The sequence below is a fragment of the Plectropomus leopardus genome, chromosome 4 (assembly GCF_026936395.1).
Source record: "Plectropomus leopardus strain MGB_pleo_1.0 chromosome 4, ASM2693639v1, whole genome shotgun sequence".
Taxonomy (NCBI): domain Eukaryota; kingdom Metazoa; phylum Chordata; class Actinopteri; order Perciformes; family Serranidae; genus Plectropomus; species Plectropomus leopardus.
In genome coordinates, this window is record NC_142179.1 from 13,604,947 (window position 1) to 13,625,322 (window position 20,376).

The 20,376-nt window shown below is 38.0% G+C and overlaps 1 protein-coding gene across 1 annotated transcript in view; it reads right to left on the bottom strand.

Annotated features, from left to right (window-relative positions):
- The window catches only part of hsd17b4 (hydroxysteroid (17-beta) dehydrogenase 4), a 41,185-nt gene that overhangs the window by 11,058 nt on the left and 9,751 nt on the right, over positions 1 to 20,376 (bottom strand). Inside the window, exons 8-12 of the mRNA XM_042488131.2 lie at positions 18,148 to 18,335; positions 15,702 to 15,793; positions 15,495 to 15,519; positions 15,227 to 15,355; positions 9,905 to 10,008 (exon numbers count right to left, since the gene is read on the bottom strand). Of these exons, the coding sequence (XP_042344065.1) occupies positions 9,905 to 10,008; positions 15,227 to 15,355; positions 15,495 to 15,519; positions 15,702 to 15,793; positions 18,148 to 18,335 (538 nt within the window). The remainder of the gene's footprint in view (positions 1 to 9,904; positions 10,009 to 15,226; positions 15,356 to 15,494; positions 15,520 to 15,701; positions 15,794 to 18,147; positions 18,336 to 20,376) is intronic.

A 20,376-nucleotide genomic window follows, 5' to 3' on the forward strand; every position in this document is an offset into this window, starting at 1 on the left:
CAGAAGTAATCCCTCTCAATCATCACCTATGTTACACTAGAAGTCAGCATGGTGGTGTATTTTTCTGCAGAGACTCTGCCATCTGCCTCTGTTTTCTTATTAAGTATTACTTTCTGTGTTCTGGATGTCAATGGGCACACTCCCACAGCGCTCATGTGAGGTCGGGTAGTAAAAGTAAAGTAAAAGTAAGCAATACCATGCCTATAACAATGCCATGGTGAACATGTGAATTCTATGCATGTATTAAGTAAAAGTAAAAGCTTCTCGAATGGCTGAAGAGTCTTAGACTTGTTAGAAGACAAAAAAAAGAGTAAGAGCAATATAAGAGCACATGGGGATAGTATTAGTATTTTAAAAACAAATTAGCTTTTTAAAGTTTTATACGCTTTTTGAATATACTAAGGGTGTCAAAAACACATTCAAAGGTTAAATGTAATTGGGAGTCCAACAGAGCCAACGAGCCTTGCCCAAGCCCATTTGGACCATCAATTCTAAATGAATATGAGTTTGAATATGGGTGCAAAGTGTCAATGGTTTTTGTGCATACTTAATCCCTTTAACATTTTCGTAAAATGAAGGGGCCGACTTCCTGCCAGGGAAAAAAATCCCACCAAATATCCTGAACATCAAAGGAATTTTGTCCCAAACTTGTCATGCATTTGGGGGTATATGGGGCCCATCTGGCCACACGTGAGCAAAATCACTGAAGAATTTTGCCAGTTCTGGCATATGTGCAATCTAGGTTTTTGATTTTTCAAGTTTTCATGCATTTCAAGCCCCTTTAAAACTCTGACTGCACAGAACAAATAATAATCTTTACAAAAACAAACAGACTCCTCGCACTCAACTCACAACTGAATATACTGTGGGGGTCATGGAAGAAAACAAGTTAGAAATTACAAACATAACAAAAGCAAACAAAAGCAATAATACCAAAAAAAATGCAACAAGAATTTGTATGATCGCCTGTTTTTTTTAATCGTCAGCAGTAATTTGTTTGAGGACCTGTGGGATCTCACAGAGTTAAGAGGAATCAGCAGTTAAGAAATGTACTCCTGGGCCGGACTAGGTAGAGCTTTGTTTGTGATCAGCACAAAATTAAATCGGATCCTGAAGTTAACTCGTGGCCAGGGCAGAGAGGCCAGAAATGGAGCGATGTTCGATTTGCACTTCTGTTAAAGAGCAGCCTGAAAACAGGCTGAACAGAGCATTACAGTAATCGAGCGTTAATGACACAAAGTCATGAATGCCTTTTAAAGCTTAGGAAGGTGGAGCCCTTAGTTGTATTGTAAATGTTTTAAAACCCTTATAAATCCCAGATCCTCTGGCAGAGCTGTCTGTACTTCAGGACTCAAACTGGTCATGAATTTTCTATCACGACTCTGACGGGATCTGGAAAAACCTGCACCAATGGAACTCATTACAAAATAAAGACCATCTTTTTAAATTCTTAACACTTGTTTTTACAATTAATTGAATATTTATTTAACTGCCTTTGATGTCTTGCTTATTTCTTTTGGTCTTTTTCTTATTGTTATCTTATAGTTCCCCTCGCTCAGCGAATCACCCACTGAGGAAACAACTTTGGTAATTGGTAGCTCTGTTTTGTGAAACGTGAAGTTTATGACACCAGTGGCCATAGTAAAATACATCCCTGGGGCCAGGGCGGGCGATGTCGAGTAAAATTTGAAACTGCTGACTAAGGCTAAGCCCAAATTTGGAAAGATTGTATCCACGTCGGCAGTAACGACACCCAGTTATGCCAATTGGAGGTCACCAAAATTAACATAGAATCGGTGTGTTTGTTTGCAAAAACAATGTTGGACACCGTTATTTTTTCTGGAACCCTCCCCAGTCTGACCAGTGATGACATGTTTAGTCGCATGTCATCATTCAACTGCTGGCTGTCGAGGTGGTGTCCAGCAAACAATGTGGGCTTCATAGATAATTGGCAAACTTTTTTGGGAAAACCCAGTCTGGGGATGGCATCCATCCCACTGTGGATGGAGCAACTCTCCTCTCTAGGAATCTGGCCGAGTTTATTAGGCTCAAAGCCATGACGGTCCAGAGTTAGGACCAGGGGGCAGAGTCGCAGTCTTACACGCTTCTCTGAGCTTCCTCCAGTACAGTCACACACCCACAGTGTAATAAAACGGTGTCTGTCCCTCAACCACTTAAATTGTTTGAATCTAAAATAAATAAAAAGGGAGATGTACAAGAAAATCTCATAAAAATTAACACATCTTCTGTCAAAGAGCATCATAACAGGAGAATTAAATGCAGACATTTGAACATTAGATCCCTCTGGTCTAAAGCTCTTTTAGTCAACGGTTTTATTTCATTACTGTAATAACGACATCTATTTCATGTCTGTCCGTCCTGGAAGAGGGATCCCTCCTCAGTCGCTTTTCCTGAGGTTTCTACCATTTTTTTCCCCTCATTATGGGCTTTAGAATCAAAACTGTTCAGCGAGAGTGCTGCAGCCAACAGCAAAAAACATGCTGCAATGTAACATTTATGGTCAACTGTGCACAACCAATTTACATCCACTTATTATTAAGTTGTGTTATTATATTATAAGTGTCTGACAATGTAATGGAAATGATCCCTACAGAGACAGAACTTTTTGTTAAAGAGTTAGAGAAAAAGAAGAAAGAAAAAAACACCCATCAATTTGGGCTATTGTTGTAATAGGATATTCTTCATAGACTTTTTAAATAATAAGGGCGGAAGTCTAACCTGGTGACGAGGAAATGAATGAATCATAAATCACACTTCATTCAAAGCCAACAGAAATAAACTAAAACTCATGAAAGCCTTTTTGGTTAATCTTCCCACTGTTTCAACAATCACCAACTTTGGTTTGGTTGAAATCCACCCTTAATTCACCAAGTTACACATGAAAATATGCTGTCTCTACACACAAACACACTAAAATTACTGTCAACTTCAATGGAGTCTGGTGGGACTGGTATCCACAATTTCAGGGCTGTTTCTGGTTTAAAACAGGTTCTTACTCATCCATCTCGGTAGAGTCTTTTACATAATGTCAGAGAATTAAATTAACAATCAGAACCTGTCAGCGACACACACAAAAACAAGCACTTTTGGTGGATGTAAATTGAAGATGTGCAAATGCTCAGTGATTACATTGCAGCCTGTTTTGCAGCTGCCAGCTGCAGCAGTATTGCTCAATACTGGACCATTTTCAAAAACCGTCGTTCCCATTAGTCACTCAGACACTAAAACATAAGAAAATAGGGTCCTAATTGAAAAATACCAAACTAACCCTATAAGTGGCTGGGTCAAATGGAGAAGCAGGAGGGGTGAAGGGGGAGATGACTTTTCGAGGACATTAAATCCACCTCTACAAGCCAGAGTCCAGCTGGTTTCTTTGTGTCACTTATGTTATTAAATCAGAGAAATGATCTATAACGAGATATTTCTGGCCCTCAAATCTAGTCTCATTCATATATCCAGTGAAGCACACAATAAACATACATCTTTGACAACATTACAGACAAAGAGGTCTTGCGGTTTCTCATTTGTGATATTAACAACCACTGTTTTTAATTAAAAGATGTGGGAGATATTCTGGTTTCGGAACAATTCCAATGTCCCTCAAACTGGGGATTTAATGTAATACGCTCAGACACAAACACACAGCATGTACAGAGATCTAAGCTACAATTGAGAAGCTGGAACAAAAAATAATGTAGGTGTAAAGTCAAATCAGTAAGCTACTTGGGGGTATGAGGAAAAAATATTTTGCGTTAAAAACAAGGGCTTGCAGCAAAAGTTATTTCTTTTTTGGAAGCATCATGGTGGCCTAGTGTTTCAACATGTTCACCAAGTAATGGCAACATCCACGGATCAAGAGCGGTGGGATGTTACCCACCATCCCTTTCCAACTTTTCGTCTGATCTATTCTACAGACAATATATTCTTATTTATATATATGTATGTAAATAAGTTGTTTCCTCTCCTTCATCTGCTGTTTCATGTAAAACTTTTTTGAAATTTTGTTAATATTACTCGAAATTAGGAATGCAACAAAATTTTTAAATGATCAATTACTTTGACAAATCTATTCTCAATTAACTTATTAATTGTTTGGTCTTTGAAAAATTAGAATGGTGAAAAATGTTGATCACAATTTCCCGAAGCTGAAGAAAATATATTCGTAGTGCTCATTTTGTCCAACCAATTGTCCCAAACCCAAAGATATTATTTTACTATCGCAAAAGACAGAGAAAAGCAGCAAAGTCTCAAAATCCAGAGGTTGAGAATATGGCATGTTGAGTTATTTTTGCTTGAAAAATGACATAAATGATCAATCAATTATAAAAATAGTTATCAGCCTGTCGTTCATCTTGCTACTTATCAAATAAATTGACTAACTGTTTTAGCTCTGCTTGAAATGTAAAATTTATATTCACAGTGGGCATTATTCATGTTTTCTTTATGGTTTTATATGTCTTACCAACAAATGTCTTGCTGTATTTCTGATATTTGACATACAGCAAAGTCTTAACTCCGATGTGAGTTGAACCAAATATGTCATGAACCAACACAAAACCTTTCACCACATTTATACCTCACATGAAGATGTATTTTTGACTTGAATTTGCATAAATGTTACACGTAGAGATCACAACCGTGAGCACATGGTGTGAATGCAAAGAGCACTGCTAACCTTGGAAGACCTAATGTGATAATATGCAAGACAATGAAATAAATATAATCACAGCAGTAGAGCAGTGTGGCGTAATTAAACAATACATGCGCCATACCAAGACGACAAGGACAGAGACACACTTACAACTAAATCACCACTTGTGTAGCACTACACAAGTACACAAATACACTAAAACACAAACACACACACACAGCTAAGTCAGTTGAGGACACAATGGTGATGTTTGTCTTGAGGCTACATTGTGACTCTGTTCCAAATCTCCAGTCCAGACAGCCACACACACACACAACACACACACACAACACACACACACACACGCGCGCAAACACAAACACACATACACACACACACACACACACACACTCCCAGAGACACAGCGGAGACCAGAGAGGATACCCGAGACAGAGTGTACATCATTTAACATTTCAGGTACTGAATCATGATACTATTGAAGCAGGCTAGTGAGTAATATTAACGGCTCACAGGATGTAAAAGAGTTATTAGGAATGAGCAACACACCATTTTAAATGTCTGGTTTCTACCTTACACAGACTCAGAGACAGAAGAAGTAAATTGTCTGCTCTATTTACATATAGGCTCAATCGGACATTACACGGACCTTGTACTAGGGAGCTGGCAGGATAAAGTCCATTTAATGTCCAGTCCACTTGATTTGGACATTTGCAGTCTCACAGACATCTCCTACGGGAAATGTCGAAATAATTTCAGGTTTCCAGTGCATGTGTGAAAGGGGCTCCAAAAATAAAATTATATGAAAGTGTAGTTCATCATCCAGTATTATTGACGTTTTCATGCATTTAAAACAGAAGTGACAGCAGAAAGTAGAACAATTATGCAAATAGTTGATCAACATAAACTGTTTCAAACTTGACAGCATAATCAGTCTAAATGGCCCCTTCTGTTTTTCCTGTTGGCATGTTTTGCAGTTTATGTGAATGACATTAGCTGAGTAAATATAGACCCATGCTGTTGCCTAGCGATGCAATGCCAGTGAAATATGTCAGCATGTTTTTACACTGCATCATGTGCCAAACACCTGGTTTGTGTGACATGCAATTTATAGTTTGTTTTATTCTGTTTTATTTTCTACTTTTTGTTTCTGCATGTTCCCTGGTAGGATTAAAGTTCCTGTCCTTTGTTCAGTTTTTTTTATTTGTTTGCTTTGTAAATGTTTGGTAATGCATGTTATCAGTAGGTCGTTATACAAAAAATTAAAACCCTAACAAACCAAACCAATAGACCAGGTTCCGGGGTGCCCAGCCGCTCACCTGGTAGAGCAGGTACCCCATGTACAAAGGCTCTGTCCTTGCTTCATCCCCTCTCTACCCCCTTAAGGCAAGCAGGAGAGAGAGAGGGTGAAAGGCAAAAAGCCAAAAAAAAAGTCTTAAAAACAAATTACATATAGATCAGGTTCAGGGGAAATATATAAGATGCACACATATTTGTTTACTGATTTATAATTTTTGTGGCACCAAATAGTTTGACAGCCTAGATATAGACTGGAAAAATGGATTAAGTGTGCAACAAAGGCTAAATTGCTTAGATTAGACTGCAGGCAACTCAGATTTGTTTTTCATATCAGACCTTAAAGATCGCAGTGTTAGTATTTGCAAGTGACCAGAATGGATTCATGTGTCCTAACATCACCAATTTCTGCGTAAGTTGCTGTGGTAACAATGAAGGCGTCAGTAACTACGTAACAATGCTGGTGACACGGCTTTCCAGAGGCATAAGAAATGGAGGTCCTTATTTTGCCCTAAAAATAACTTATTTTGGCATCTGCCCACAAACTGAGGTTTGGATCAGATTTGTTAAAATGGCATTTAATGTTTTTTTGTTTGTTTGTTTTGCTGTCTAGACCTTCTACAATCAATCTGGATACAGTCTGGATAAGCCACAATAACAGTTCGGGCTGGCATTCTAAAAGTTCGCCATCTGGAATTAAACTGTTGACATTATGGTTATATGGTGTGCATCATAATAAGGTTTAATAAGGTTAAAAGTATTGATACTTTGAGACTTTTTAAATATCACTTGTTAAAAACAATACAATGCCCGTTATTGGTATTGAAGTACCAAAACCCTAAAAAAAAATCTGATCTACAATCAGATATAACGCTAATGTAATACAAATGTGTTGGTATGTGTTTAGAGACTTTTTTCTGTACTAGCCTTGTATGCAGCAGATTTTTTTTTTTTTTTTTTTAAAAAGGGGGTGGGGGGTCCTATTTTATATGCCAAGAACTTTTTTCTTTTTGCTGTGGTAACAGAAGAGGTATTGCATAGCTTTTTTTTTTAAATAATTCTTTTTAACTAGTATTTTATCAAAGTTTAAAATTGTTGTATGGTGGCAACATTACATCCTAACCACTAGGCCACTTAAGCAATTACTGCCTGATGCTGATAAGATAAAAAATACATGTTGCACCAGCCTTTACACTACACTAAAAAAAGCATTCAGTCTGATTAAATTGTGATGATTCTGATGCTTAATCCGCCATTTCCTGTGTAACGTAGTGACATCAAGATTCAGATAAATATTTGTGGAATTTAGACACAGTACAGAAAGGGTTCAGTAATCTGTTTGAGTAATTTAACAAATACAGATTAAACTTTTGATGGAGTCTCACTATTGCGGCTACAACCAGCTAAACAGAAAATGATGGCTGTTTCTGTGGATAATTATTTCATGTGATACAATTATTCTTGTAGCTGAATGTTTTATTCAAGCAGCTCTGTGATTCAATGATAGGAACACAGTGAAGTAAAGGAGTGCCCATCCAGGGAGCTGTCGCTGCACTATTGTTCTCCGACGTCTTTTGTACATTGCTTTTTAAAAGCTAATCTGAGTTGGCACTTGTCTCCTGTAAATACGAAACGGTGGTGCACCAGACATCAAAGTACCTTTGTATGTTGTAGGAGCTTTGCAGAGAAGGTTATTATCGTCTCGGTCTAAGTACAGTGTGGCAATATTAAAGAGTCATGAGTTGCCGTGTATGAAACAGAGATTCTTCAGCTCCACATTTTCAAAAGGCATCATCAACCAACCGTTACAGTCGCTACTACGGTCTCAGTAGGAGGAGTGGTGGAGTATGAGCAACTGAGGTGAAGACAAACAATGGTGAAAAGTACTGCAGAAAATAATGAGGGAATAAAGGCAAAGGGCCAAAGCAGAAGGAGGACATATGTAGGATAAAGTAACTGAGAAAGAACACAGATTAGATACAAAAGAGTGGGTGGAGAAAAATGATACTGAGGTCACAATAGTGTTTACTGTAAGTAGGAATTCCTTTCTTTGCATATCTCAGTCTAATACACAAGTCTGATGTATCAACATTCGTGTTTCTGTGGTTTAGCAACTTTTTATATATCACATAGAATGAAAATTAATATCTGTTCCTTAGTCATACCGGATAAAGTACAAAAGCTTGATGGAAAACCAGTACTGACAATACAACCTAAAAGTGTTTATTCCCATTTTTTTCAGTACTTCCCAACAGTGCATAACAATAATTTGTAATGATATAATTAATCACATTAATGCAATCTGGACATAGTAAGCAGCCAAAAAAAAAAGATGTGTGGATTTGCAACATAAAAATGACTGATTCATACAAGGTCATTCAAGTTTTTGCTAAAAATGTGTGCTGAATTACTACGAGTTTCCTGGCTACTGCTTCTGGTAGGGCTGTTGCTTTTTATTTTCAATTTAGATTATTCAAAAATATTACACTTTTGAACTGTAGACGCAAAGCCATCCTGAGCAGACAATCGCACACCAAAAGCACATGAAAAGCAGTGTGTGAAAGTATTCTGGGTTCTACACCCAAAGCAGCTGTCTAACTTTACAGAGAAAAATCTGCCAACTCTCCTACTAATGTTAATTACCACCCAAGTGAGACAGCGTATGTGCCACAAACAAGCGAAGTAACAGCAAATATACAACCTCTTCTGACTACCTATTAGATTCAGCAGACCCCTTGCAAAAATGCTATCACCTGCAAGACAGCAAAACTTATATGCACAGATATGCGGTCCCTTGGTATCGCTTCAGGAGAGCGGTTTCTCCATGACATGATGGAACCGAAGCCACGATATAAAATACATTGGTCACACATGCTTACGAGAGCGTCACAGTTCACTGTATTTCAGACTCATGGAAACTTGACAATTATATTCAGCATAATGAGGAGCCGAGATTAAGCCTCACAGCTGTCCACATTACAGGCTTTAATTTATGTAAAAGGGGCATTTTGTAAGATCCAGCAACCCAGCCCAACCAAATAAGGGGCAGTATTTCACCCTTTAAATGACTGTAACCCTACAGTTTGTTGTCATTAGTTACACTAAAGATATGTTTCAGCAAATAGCTAACGCTAGATGTTACTGACAAGTCTAAAAGAAACAATAAGAGTTCAGCATCAAACTGCATCTTTTTACTCTCCAAGAGCTGTCACCAGTGTTGGAAAGCCACACAAATATTTACTCTAGTTTTGCTTCTTTTTACATCGCTTCTTTTCTGTACTGCGGAACGTTGTTTCTTTCTGGGAGCTGCCTGTGATGGAAATAACGGTCATTTTCCTGGAGCTTCTGCCATCACTGTGTTTCTAACACACTAAATAATTCACTGAGACTGTAACTTCTACGCTGTATTCACTGACTCCGGTGTATTGTCGGGGGCTGTTTCCTCGTTGATGTGTGTTTCCTCTTCACCTAAACCTGACCCAAACCCTTAGCCCTAACCATGACCACCAAGGGGGGGGGCAATGCTTTACCATGGGGGAAACACTATTTGACGGAGGAACACACTTCGACACAACACTGGCCAGCTCAACTCCATCCTCTCCTGCAGAGGCTACATAGACTGACTATCGCCTCTCAGGCCAGGATGTTTTATTATAGAAGGGACGGCCCATCCCTGGCTTTTTAGCAGTAAATATCTCTGCATCTTGGATATAATATCAAAAGTGTTACTTCTTCACACTATGTTGACAGGGTTGGTTCATTTTTTAAAAGTTTAAACTGAAATTATGTCCAGTTCTTACAAAATGCGCCTTTAAGTGTATAACGTCACCCAACAGCCCACAATTAGATACAAATACATTTTTAAGTAACATTACTGCCTACAGAAGGCAAGAAGACTCCAATAAATTACATTTAACATCAATAATTGTCTCTACTCACAGGATTGATCCCTAAAGTTGAGGCTGCAGCAGCTGTTGGATTCGCACCGACTTCTCCCTCCGACTCCACTTGAGGCAGCACACTCACGATCGACTGGAGAGACTCTACACAGAGGTGAGAGATGACAGATGAGCAGAAGTACACTTGAACAAGACATTGACATACAGGAAGAAAAAGTGAAAGACAAACTTATTCATAAGGAGTGCCAACCACTACACCTTAGGGATGTGAATCTCTGAGAACCTATTACATTTTGGAGCCAGTACAAGTCACGGGGCGGATAGGATTATAAGGTTTCGCTTTGCAATATATAACACTCATAGTCTGGGCTGAGACTGCACACAGATCTCACCTCATGCTACCTCCATGTCAATAGCAGACATGAATGTGGCTGAGTTGAAATGGTGGCAGCTACCAGAGAAGTGCTAACAATGGAAATATTGTCTCATATATTGCAACTTCAACAATGCAAGAAAGGGAGATTTGGAATTGACGGAGGTAAAATGCACTCTCATTTTAAAATGAAGGCAGGATGGATAGAGAGTTGAAACCATTATTAGAGATTAGCTCTCTTGAATAACAGATACCCCTTTTATGCTGCACATTAGTTCATCTGAAGCAGAGAAAAGTCATTAATTAAATTAAACTTCTTCACTTAAGATTACCAGTTCTACTTTATTTACACATTAGGATGTTACATCACTTCGTGTCAAGATTAAACTGTTTTCAGATTGTAACTACACCAAAAGACCTTGATAATTTATTAATCAAACTAAAAAGGAAGGAGTCTCTGCCTGTCTGTAGGTATGTCTGTCCTTCAGTTTTCCTGACAACTGTTCATCCGATCTGCTTCACACTTGGTGAGTGTTTTGCTGAGGACCTGAGGATGTACAGTCTCGAGTGCCAGCTCTTGAAATCTATTTTACATATCTATTAGTAGTGTGTTATGTACACACTGTCACACTGTGTAGTGTATTGGGAATTTTGGGGGGTTTGATTAAGGACATTTATCTGCTGAAAGCCTTCATTTCTAAAACAATTCACACACGCCTAAAATAAAAGTTGCTCACCAAAATGGCACATTTTGTTTGCAAAATACTCCAACACTAACAAGACATTAAAAACATACAACTGTAAATGTTTCCATCAGACAGCACGACCTGTAATCAAATAAATGTATTATTTCAACCTCTTATTACACACAGAAAACAAAATACAAAATATATCTGTCAATATGAACCAGTTTAACATAAATTTGAGCTATATGTCTATGCCATTTGTTGATGCTTTAAATATGCCGAAAGGTTGAACTTTTTACTCTTTTTTGAGATGTCCTGTTGACAAACAAAAAAAGATAACTTTTCTTCACAAGTTTTCTTGATTCATTAATAACATTCAGTATTCAAATTTATGTGCCTTTGACGTCTTTGATCCATGCTTGCAAACAGAAATACAAGTGGCATCTTTTAAAGACGGATTAGGACTGATTGCTGATTGAAGAGCTGTTCAGAGTTTCACACAGGTTCTTTAGAGATTCATAATTATGCATGTCATTTCTATCCACTGTGAATAGATGTTTTCCTTTTGTTTGACAGTTAATACAATAGTGTTTGGGGTCTTCCTACGAGATCTGTGATAACTGTTTTGCAAAAAAGGTGTGAAAAATGTGTGAAACCAATGAAAAAGTGTAAACACATTTGCAAGAGGAGATTTCTACTATGCTGAGAAGGTGACAATTAAGAATAAGCTGATCCCAGTTTTAGAGTGTCTTTGCAATCGAGAAAAAAAAAAAACTGCAACTGTGACACTGCCAAACAGCATGTAGGTACTGCTTGCTCTTCATTGCTTGCTATAGTTAATTCAAAAACACAGAAAAAAAAGAGACAAGAGATGTTACATTGTTGCAAACTCAAACATTTCAAGCGCCAGCAATGTAAATTTAGGAATGAACTAGTGTTGTTACTATACTGTAATTTCTAACTTTAATATAATACCTTGAAGAATATTGATAATCAATACCATTTTCAATACCACTGAAAAATTGAAACTAGGGCTATTTTTTTTCAAATTTCTTTCTTGTAGTAGATCTTTATCTTTATTAAATACATTTTTTGTTTTTATTTCACACTTGCTTTGGCAATGTAAATGTATATTTCCAATGCCAATAAAACTCCTTTCAATTGAACTGAATTAAATTGAGAAGAGAGAGCAAGGGGGAGGAGGCGGGGCTTAAGGGGGCACCACAGCACTGTGCGTGTCAACTCACAGTTGCAAAAAAAAATTATGTGGAAAATGAGTATTGACACCATTTCAAATAATCAAAATTGATATGCATTGATAAACCGATATTTGTGACAACACTAGAAAAATGGCTTTTGTTCACAGTAATAGCCTAGTCCCAAATAGCTAGCTGTCAGCAAATGACGCATATACTCTGGCACTGCTAAGGGATGCAACTATGTGCTGGCAGGTATATTGCCTATGACACAAGAAAGTGCAGAGTGTGAAGCTGTTTAGATGCACGGTTCTGGAAAAAGCTGCAAGCAGCAATAACAGAGGCCAAGCAATCATACAGCTCTGAGCAGGCACATTTTTAAAGGCCACTGCACTAATAATGTCTCGACTAGTGCATCTGATGGAAAGTTTAGGGTCCCTCATATCTGACAATTTGTTCATGTATGCAGTTCATTTTCGAAAAGTCATCACCCAGATCACTATCATTAAATCTGCACTTTCGCATGAATGAGCTTAAGGATTTTTTTTTGCTCTGACAGATTCAGAAAAAATTTTAATCTCGAGTTAAATTGATCAAAATAAAGGAAAATAGACATCTAGGGAGATGTTGACACATGATAAGAATTTTAATCTAACACACACTGATCCAGGAGCAGCTTTAAAATGGATGGATGGACGTGACACCCACGTGCGTTAAGAATAAACACGACCAGCTCTCTATTTTAACATTTGTCGACTCTGAGTCCACACTGTGTGCTCTCAGTTTGCCTAAAAATAGAATATAAACATCCACCCAGGTAACACATGCTGTGAATACCTATGCAGTTTCAGTCCACACAAACAAAGGAAGACAGCCGAGACAACCGAGGAACAGAGACAGAGTGAGATTGGGAAGACCGCAGCCACTAATTACCGTCACTCAGTGGCAGGCAGTTACAGAACAGAGGCAGCAACAAGTCTCTGTAATAAGCTACAAATGAGGAGGCACTACAAAGTCATGCTAATGAGGCCAGCTAGCGCCCTGTGGGACTGCCACCCTCGTTCAGTTAATGTTAACACTGGCGCCCTTTTCTCGAATGTACATCTCAGAGAGCAAAGAGAGATTGCGGAGGCGGAGAGAAATAATAATCAACATTTGCCACCCTCTTGTTTGCTTGAGACCTTTCGGGAACAACACTGGGCTTTTTCATACTCAAAACGTGTTCACCTTCACTTTTTTTCTCCGGTTCGATCGCTTGATCTCTAACAACATCCTGTCCTTGCTCTATGGTGCCAAACTCTCAGTAAATACAAATGAGCCGATGGTAAAAAGGGTTCACTTAGCTGATGAAAGAGTTCATGTTGTCTCACAAAGTTCACACTTTCATGAAAGGTCAGTTATACAGTGTGACTGAATGACTTCTACACGGACCATCTGCTCATTTATCTCATTCTTAAAAGTCTCTGCTGAAGCAATGTGTCTGAGCTCTGCAACGCTGATGATTATGATTATGCATTCTTTTCCACTCCATACAGGCTGATTACACCTAAAATAGTACATATGTCCCAATTGAATATAAACATTATAAACAATAATATAAACATGAATTATTACTAATATTAACTTTCTGTTCCTATTATCATATCATAACAATATACCAGTGTCACATACTGTCACAATAAAATAGCTGTCAATTGCCCTATGAAAAAATTAAAATCTTGCATTCATTTAACGAAGGCCTGTGACGATAACTACTTTTTTGGATGATATATTATCCCAGAAATAATTGCGATCAGTGATATAATTGTTATTTTGAGACCATTTTTTGCCTTAACAATACCTAGATGCATTGATGAATGTATTAAGAAAAACTTAATCTATTTAACTAACAAACTATTCTTATTTTATTATCATAATTTCTCTTCTAATATTTTTCAATTTATTTATTTATTTTTTGATTGTGTTTTTTTTGTTTTGTTTTTGATCCTGTGTGTTCTGGTGGTTTGAGTCTTTTGTAAAGCCCTTGGAAAAGAGGTTCTGAATCTCAATGGGACTATTCCTGGTTAAGTAACGGTTAAATAACTGACAAGTGGACAACATAATTATCATGACAGGACTACCAGATAAGGTTCGACAAGCCCAAAGTCTGAAAACTTTCAAGTCAAAGTTAAAAATATTCCTTTTCTACACCGCCTACCCCACCGCTAATGACTACAAAGTTATTTTTAAACTTGATTTTAAATCACTTTAAATTAGCTTTTATATTTTTTCTTTTTTTAAACATTTAGTAACTGATTTTACCTTGTATTCTTATCTCTTTTCTCTTTTACTGTAAACCTGTATATTTTATTATGTTTTTATATATTATTGCTCTGTAAAGCACTTTGAATTGCCCTGTTGTATGAAATGTGCAATACAAATAAAGCAGCCTTGCCTTGCCTTGCCTACGCAACGTTCATTTCATACTGCTGACTGAAAATCCACAAACAAGAACTGAACTGCCATGTATACAGCTAGTTGAGGTAGCAAACTTCAATAGACAAGCACTTCCAAGAAGCTATAGAACTGCTCCACTGCTAAAACACAAAGTCAAATACATGAGCAAACTGCACAATAAGCATTGATGGCTTTGATTACATTCAGTACAGCCGTCATCTGCAATCTGAATCATTCTGACTCAACACAGAATGAGTCAAACAAGTGTGAAAGCAGATCAGCAGGGTTATGAGGGAGGGCATGATCCAATTCAGATTTGGATTCAAATAAAAATCTTTGTGAAAACGGCTTTAGTAATGCCTCAGCTCCAAGCAGGAGCTGTTCGTTTACTGGTTGTAAAAGACGTGATCATGTTCACAATGAATAACTGACCATTCAAGACAAATGGAGTCACATGAATACTTCAGTTTTGTGGTTAACATTCTCATGAAGAATTAAACCACACGGAAATATATAAAATAAACTATGCACTGTATGGTGCTTCTGTAAGTGTGTGAATGCAACTCGTTGTACATACATGCACCACTTCATGCGCTTTTTGTTTTTGTTTTTTTTTAGGTCATACACAGTAAGTGTATGTGAGTGTGTACTCAGCCCAATGCATTACTGACCTTGTACGCTGGTAGGCTTGGTGGCATCAGTAAAATCACAAATTTTGTCCCACTGGTCCCTGACAGCCTCAGGAGTCATGGGCTGGTTCTTCTGTCTCACAGTGCAGCCCTGAGAACGCTCCCAGCGCACTGCACACATGGACACACACAAATAAAGAGGTCGCTGCATTGTGAAGATCACACGCATACAGTAGTAGTGAACCAGGGGCTAATGAATATCATAGATGAATACAGACATTTCCTTGGGAAAAATACACACAGTACTCACATTTACCAATCCAGCCTGCGCCGAGCTGAAAGCAGATGAAACATGAGAAGATGAGAAAACACACAAGCATAAAAAAATTGTCTCTCTTTATAAAAATTGAATATGCCAGTGGTACATTATTGTTCTTAATGACAAGAGAAAACAATGAACGCAGGCAGTAGAGTGAGAGTGAGATCTTAAAAAAAAAAAAATCTGTTTTTTGTATACCTCAAACAGTCCTCCACTTTCTTGGCATTGCTCATGACAGAGCCAGAGGACCAAGGGAGCAACATGCTCAGGCTTCAGAGACGCCACAAGGTCTAAATAAAACAAAACACACACAAATACAGTACAGCAAAGCCTTTTTTTATTGCTCGTCTGTTATACAATTGTCCTGAAAAGCGAAGGGGTGCCCCTGCTTTAGTGTCTCTGTTTGGTAGTTAGTGTATTCTAAAAATGATGCTCTGTTTGCTTAATGTGCCCATTTTGAAAATACCATGACTGCATGGTCTGAGTTATTAGTCAAGCCTAAAGCATTTGCCCTCTTACTACTGACAGAACATCAACTACAAGTTGCCGTTTAACTATTTTCAACAGGAATCATAAGACAAACAGTAGAAAAGTGGTAGAGAACACACTTATTTGTATATATCCATCTAAAGTATACAAAAAGCGTATGATTAGTCAGCACATTCTGAAATCATGCTCTTAAAGGTCCAATGTGTAGGATTAAGAGAAATATGTCTGCAGAAATGTAATATAATAAATATGTTTTCTTTAGTGTTTAATCACCTGAAAATAAGTACCGTTGTGTTTTTGTTCCATTAGAATGAGCCATATATTAAAAAAAGGAGCAGGTCCTCATCTACGAGGATCCTCTTGTTGAAGCTGGAGCACTGGAGCACAGGTACAGCAACTTTGGGATTCATGACTCTAAATGTTAAATCACATTGTCACAACATTTTTTTTTCTCTTAGTCAAAAATTTCAGATTCAAACCTTAAACATAATTTGTGCTAACTTGAATACTTGGAGGGAGAGACAGAACTTGGGGAGAAAATGAAGTTATTGTGGCATGTTGGAGCTACGTTATGTCAACAGCTAGCCTATCAAAACCAAATTTGCCATTATGTTACATTATGTGGAAGGTTGTCCTCAGAGGATGGCTCAATACACATGACAAAATGTCATAACTTTCAAGAGTTTTTCTAATATTATGACTTTCACGGGCCTAGAAAACACGATTGCAAAATTCCATGACTTTTCCAAGCTTTCCATGATTGTGAGAACCCTGTGTATTTGTTATGTCACATTCTTATCATTACACAGTAGAATTTGTTTACAACAACATACCAATCTGAACACTTAGTTAATATAATCTTCTGCTGGACAAATAGCTTAAAACATGTACTGATACTGGAGCAGGAGACAGAATTTTGAAAACATAGAGCAGACCCACGTCAAAATCAGTTTAAGTGAGCTCTTAAATGGTCTCTGCATTCTAATAAGTTCTGAAACAGATTCCTAAACATGATGGCAATAAGTCAAGCAAATAAATATGGCACAGGTTTTTAATTCCCTGTGTGAACTGGTAAAGATTTAATACCAGATGCCATATGTGGGCTGAAAATATCTGCGCCTTTCAATCAACAAAACATGGTGAAAAAAAGAACAGGGCATTCTGTTTCACTGCACTCTGCAATGTTTAGCAAGATTACTTTTGGTATTTGTGTTCGAGAAAAGCCTGAGTCAGTGAAAGCCAACATATGGAACCAAGTCATTTACTAAGGTGAGGCCATCCTGTGACAGTTGGCACGGTGCTGTGTGACAGATGCTACTGTAGACCAGCACAGCAGGGCAGCAGAGCCATTCCTCTAATTTGTCACTTAATACCCCTGTCAACGAGCTGCAGTCACAAAGCGTGCACAATATGCTCATGATGCGAAGACAGATAGTGGGTTTGGTGGGTTAGAAAAACATTCCCAGTCTTTATGGACTCAAGAGATCCTTTTAAAACACAGCAGGCAGCGCTAAAAATCACTGCATTTTTAGATCGCAGACAAGTTATCATTTTGAGAGTTTTATTTTAGTCTTTGTTTGATTCACAGGCAACACAAAGTATCCAACATTTACAAACTGTTCTGAGCTACAGTATATTTTCATTGTGTTCACCGTGGGTGTCCAATGCTGCATTACCTTCCATCATAAGGAATATTTTTAACATGAAAAATATAAATGTTTCATTAGCATACTTACTCATACTTTTGTGAATATTTGGAGGCAGAGCAAACACCTACAGTTAAATAAGGAGGCCAGAGCTGCCCGTTTAAATCAAGGGCTCGCACATTAAAACTTTTAAAGCACTTACAGGCTGCATGATTTCATCATGGCTGTTGGAACAGAGAAAAACCACAGTTCTTGAATATTAGATGACAAATTTGCATGTCAAACGGGACTGCTGTTGCCTCAAATTTTGTAAATCAACATTACATGGGCATTTCATTATGCAGCTGCTCTAAAAAAGAAAAAAGCTACAATTAAAATCCATTTGCCGATTTTGGCCTGTCCAAAAACCATGTACACACGAGAGAGCGTGGACCCAGCAGAACATCAAAGTGTGCATTATACAGACCAATTGCATGCAATTATGTATGTTGTTTAATCTCTCTGCTTACCTGGGGTCATGATATTCTCTGTGAGGCGTGACCCAGCAATAGGAGCAATAGTGTTGCAGTGGATGTTGTACTTGCGTCCCTCGATGGCTAAGGTGTTTGACAGCCCCAGCATGCCCAGCTTGGCAGCGCTGTAGTTGGCCTGGCCAAAGTTACCATAGATGCCTGCGGCTGAAGCTGTCATGATGATTCTGACCACAGACAACCCGAGGCAACAAGTCAGTTACAGGCAGAGTGATGGAGTAATGGAGACGCAGACAGCCTCCAAACACACACATTATCCCACAGTGTGGCACACACTTTTTATGCATGCATAATCACACAGAAATACACATGTAGGCATCTGGTCATGTAATGTTAGCCCAGTCACACACACACACACACACGTAACACTCAACTGCTTTATCAGAGATACAGAACTGCACGCAGTAAATTTACTTGTATATTTTACTTCAACAACTGTGAGTACAGGCCACAGGCAGAAATAAATGCATGTATGCATAACAGCAGTCTTGCACATACAATTTTGCTTGTAATCTGACACAGAGTTCACTTCAGTCTAGCAAAAATAATGTGGTTAAATAAGTATTTCACTGCTGGAAATATGGTCTTATCATAAACATGGGCTGTCTATGCAGTAGTTTTGGAATTGGTGCTACAGGACCAGAGGACACAGAGGAAAATGACTGTGGCTTTCACTTTTGTTCAAGAGGTAGGAAACCTACAACTAACAGAATGCATTGTGCTGCAATGAACCAATAAATACTTCTGCAGTTGGGTGATGTAATGCGAGCTTGGTTGTTTTGACGCAGGAAATAATATAGCAGGCAGCTGGTAACAAACAATCTTGAATTGCTGTTGGTTGGTAGGCTAAAATATGTGACTGAAAACATTGTAAGTGCAAAACAGGCAATACAGTCACACAATCTTGGTTCATATTTGATCAGCACTGCTTAGTTTTAAAGTTTTTTTCAGCCTGCGTTTTTACAATTCAAGAAACAGTATGGCAACAAGTTCCTGTTCACAACAGGGTTCCCACTTATTTTCATGGACAAAATTTAAAACCTTTTCCATTGCTTTTTAAGAACCTGCAGTATTTCTTTTTTCTTGTCCAACTTGCCTGGAGTGTTTTTAAACATGTCAGATTCAAACTCTACTCAAACATAATTTCAGCTAGCAGACAAACATGGAGGGAGAGGTGGACCGTGGGGAGAAAATGAAGAAATCAACGTGATAGTAAACAAAACAACCTCACACATCAACGCACATTATAGCTGCGTTAAGTCGCAAAACTACAGATTATTATCTTGCCATTATGATACATTACGTGGAGGGCTATTCGTGGGAGACTGTTGCAAAAATGTCATTACACACAACAAAATTCCATGACTTTTTCAAAAATTCAAAATTCAATTTCAAAAAGATTTTCACTAACGCCATGAACTTTCCAGGTCTGAAAAATGTGACTGTAAATGATAGTGGGAGCCCAGACAAATTCTCGTATTACAGCAAAACAGTACACTAAAATTTTGAAAAAAGTTTGATCAAAGTTTGCGCTAAATGTGAAAAAAAGAGAGAGAGAGAAGCGCAGGTCTCTCTTTTGGGCCGCTTATATTCTCTTTTTGGCCGTGGTAAAGGGCAGATGAAAATGCGGAAGTACATTCTTTAGTTTGAGCTACAGTCAGAGAGCAGGCAAAAATCTGCTGGATGATGTGAGATGGCAGCTTTGAACGGAGAGATCTGTGTGCTGATAAAATAGAAGGAAGTTTACCACAGTTCATTTATACAAACGACCCACAATGTTATAATGCAAAGCTGATTGAAAATCGGCACAGTTTCCCTTTAAGCGCCAATGATACAACAACTGCAGCGAGCATACTCGTGCTGTTAACTACAATGAGACCACCAGAGTATAGGCTTTAATAAAGTATTTCTCAAATCAATAACTTTTTCACGTTTACGTCTATGGTTCACATACAGAAGGAACTTTTTTGACTATTAAGTATTGTTGCACCATGTATGCTAAAATGTTGCCATATATGTAAAAGCAAACATTTGTGCATTTTAGACCAAATGAGACTGGTTATGTCTGTGTGCTGCTCCATGCTTTCACATGGTTTCTACACTCATTCTGTCTGACAGTCATGCCATGAACCTTTCTACTTTTTTTAACCTCAGTTATGGTTTTACCTTTAAATACAAAATTAACTTTTGCTCAGCTCGACTGCACAC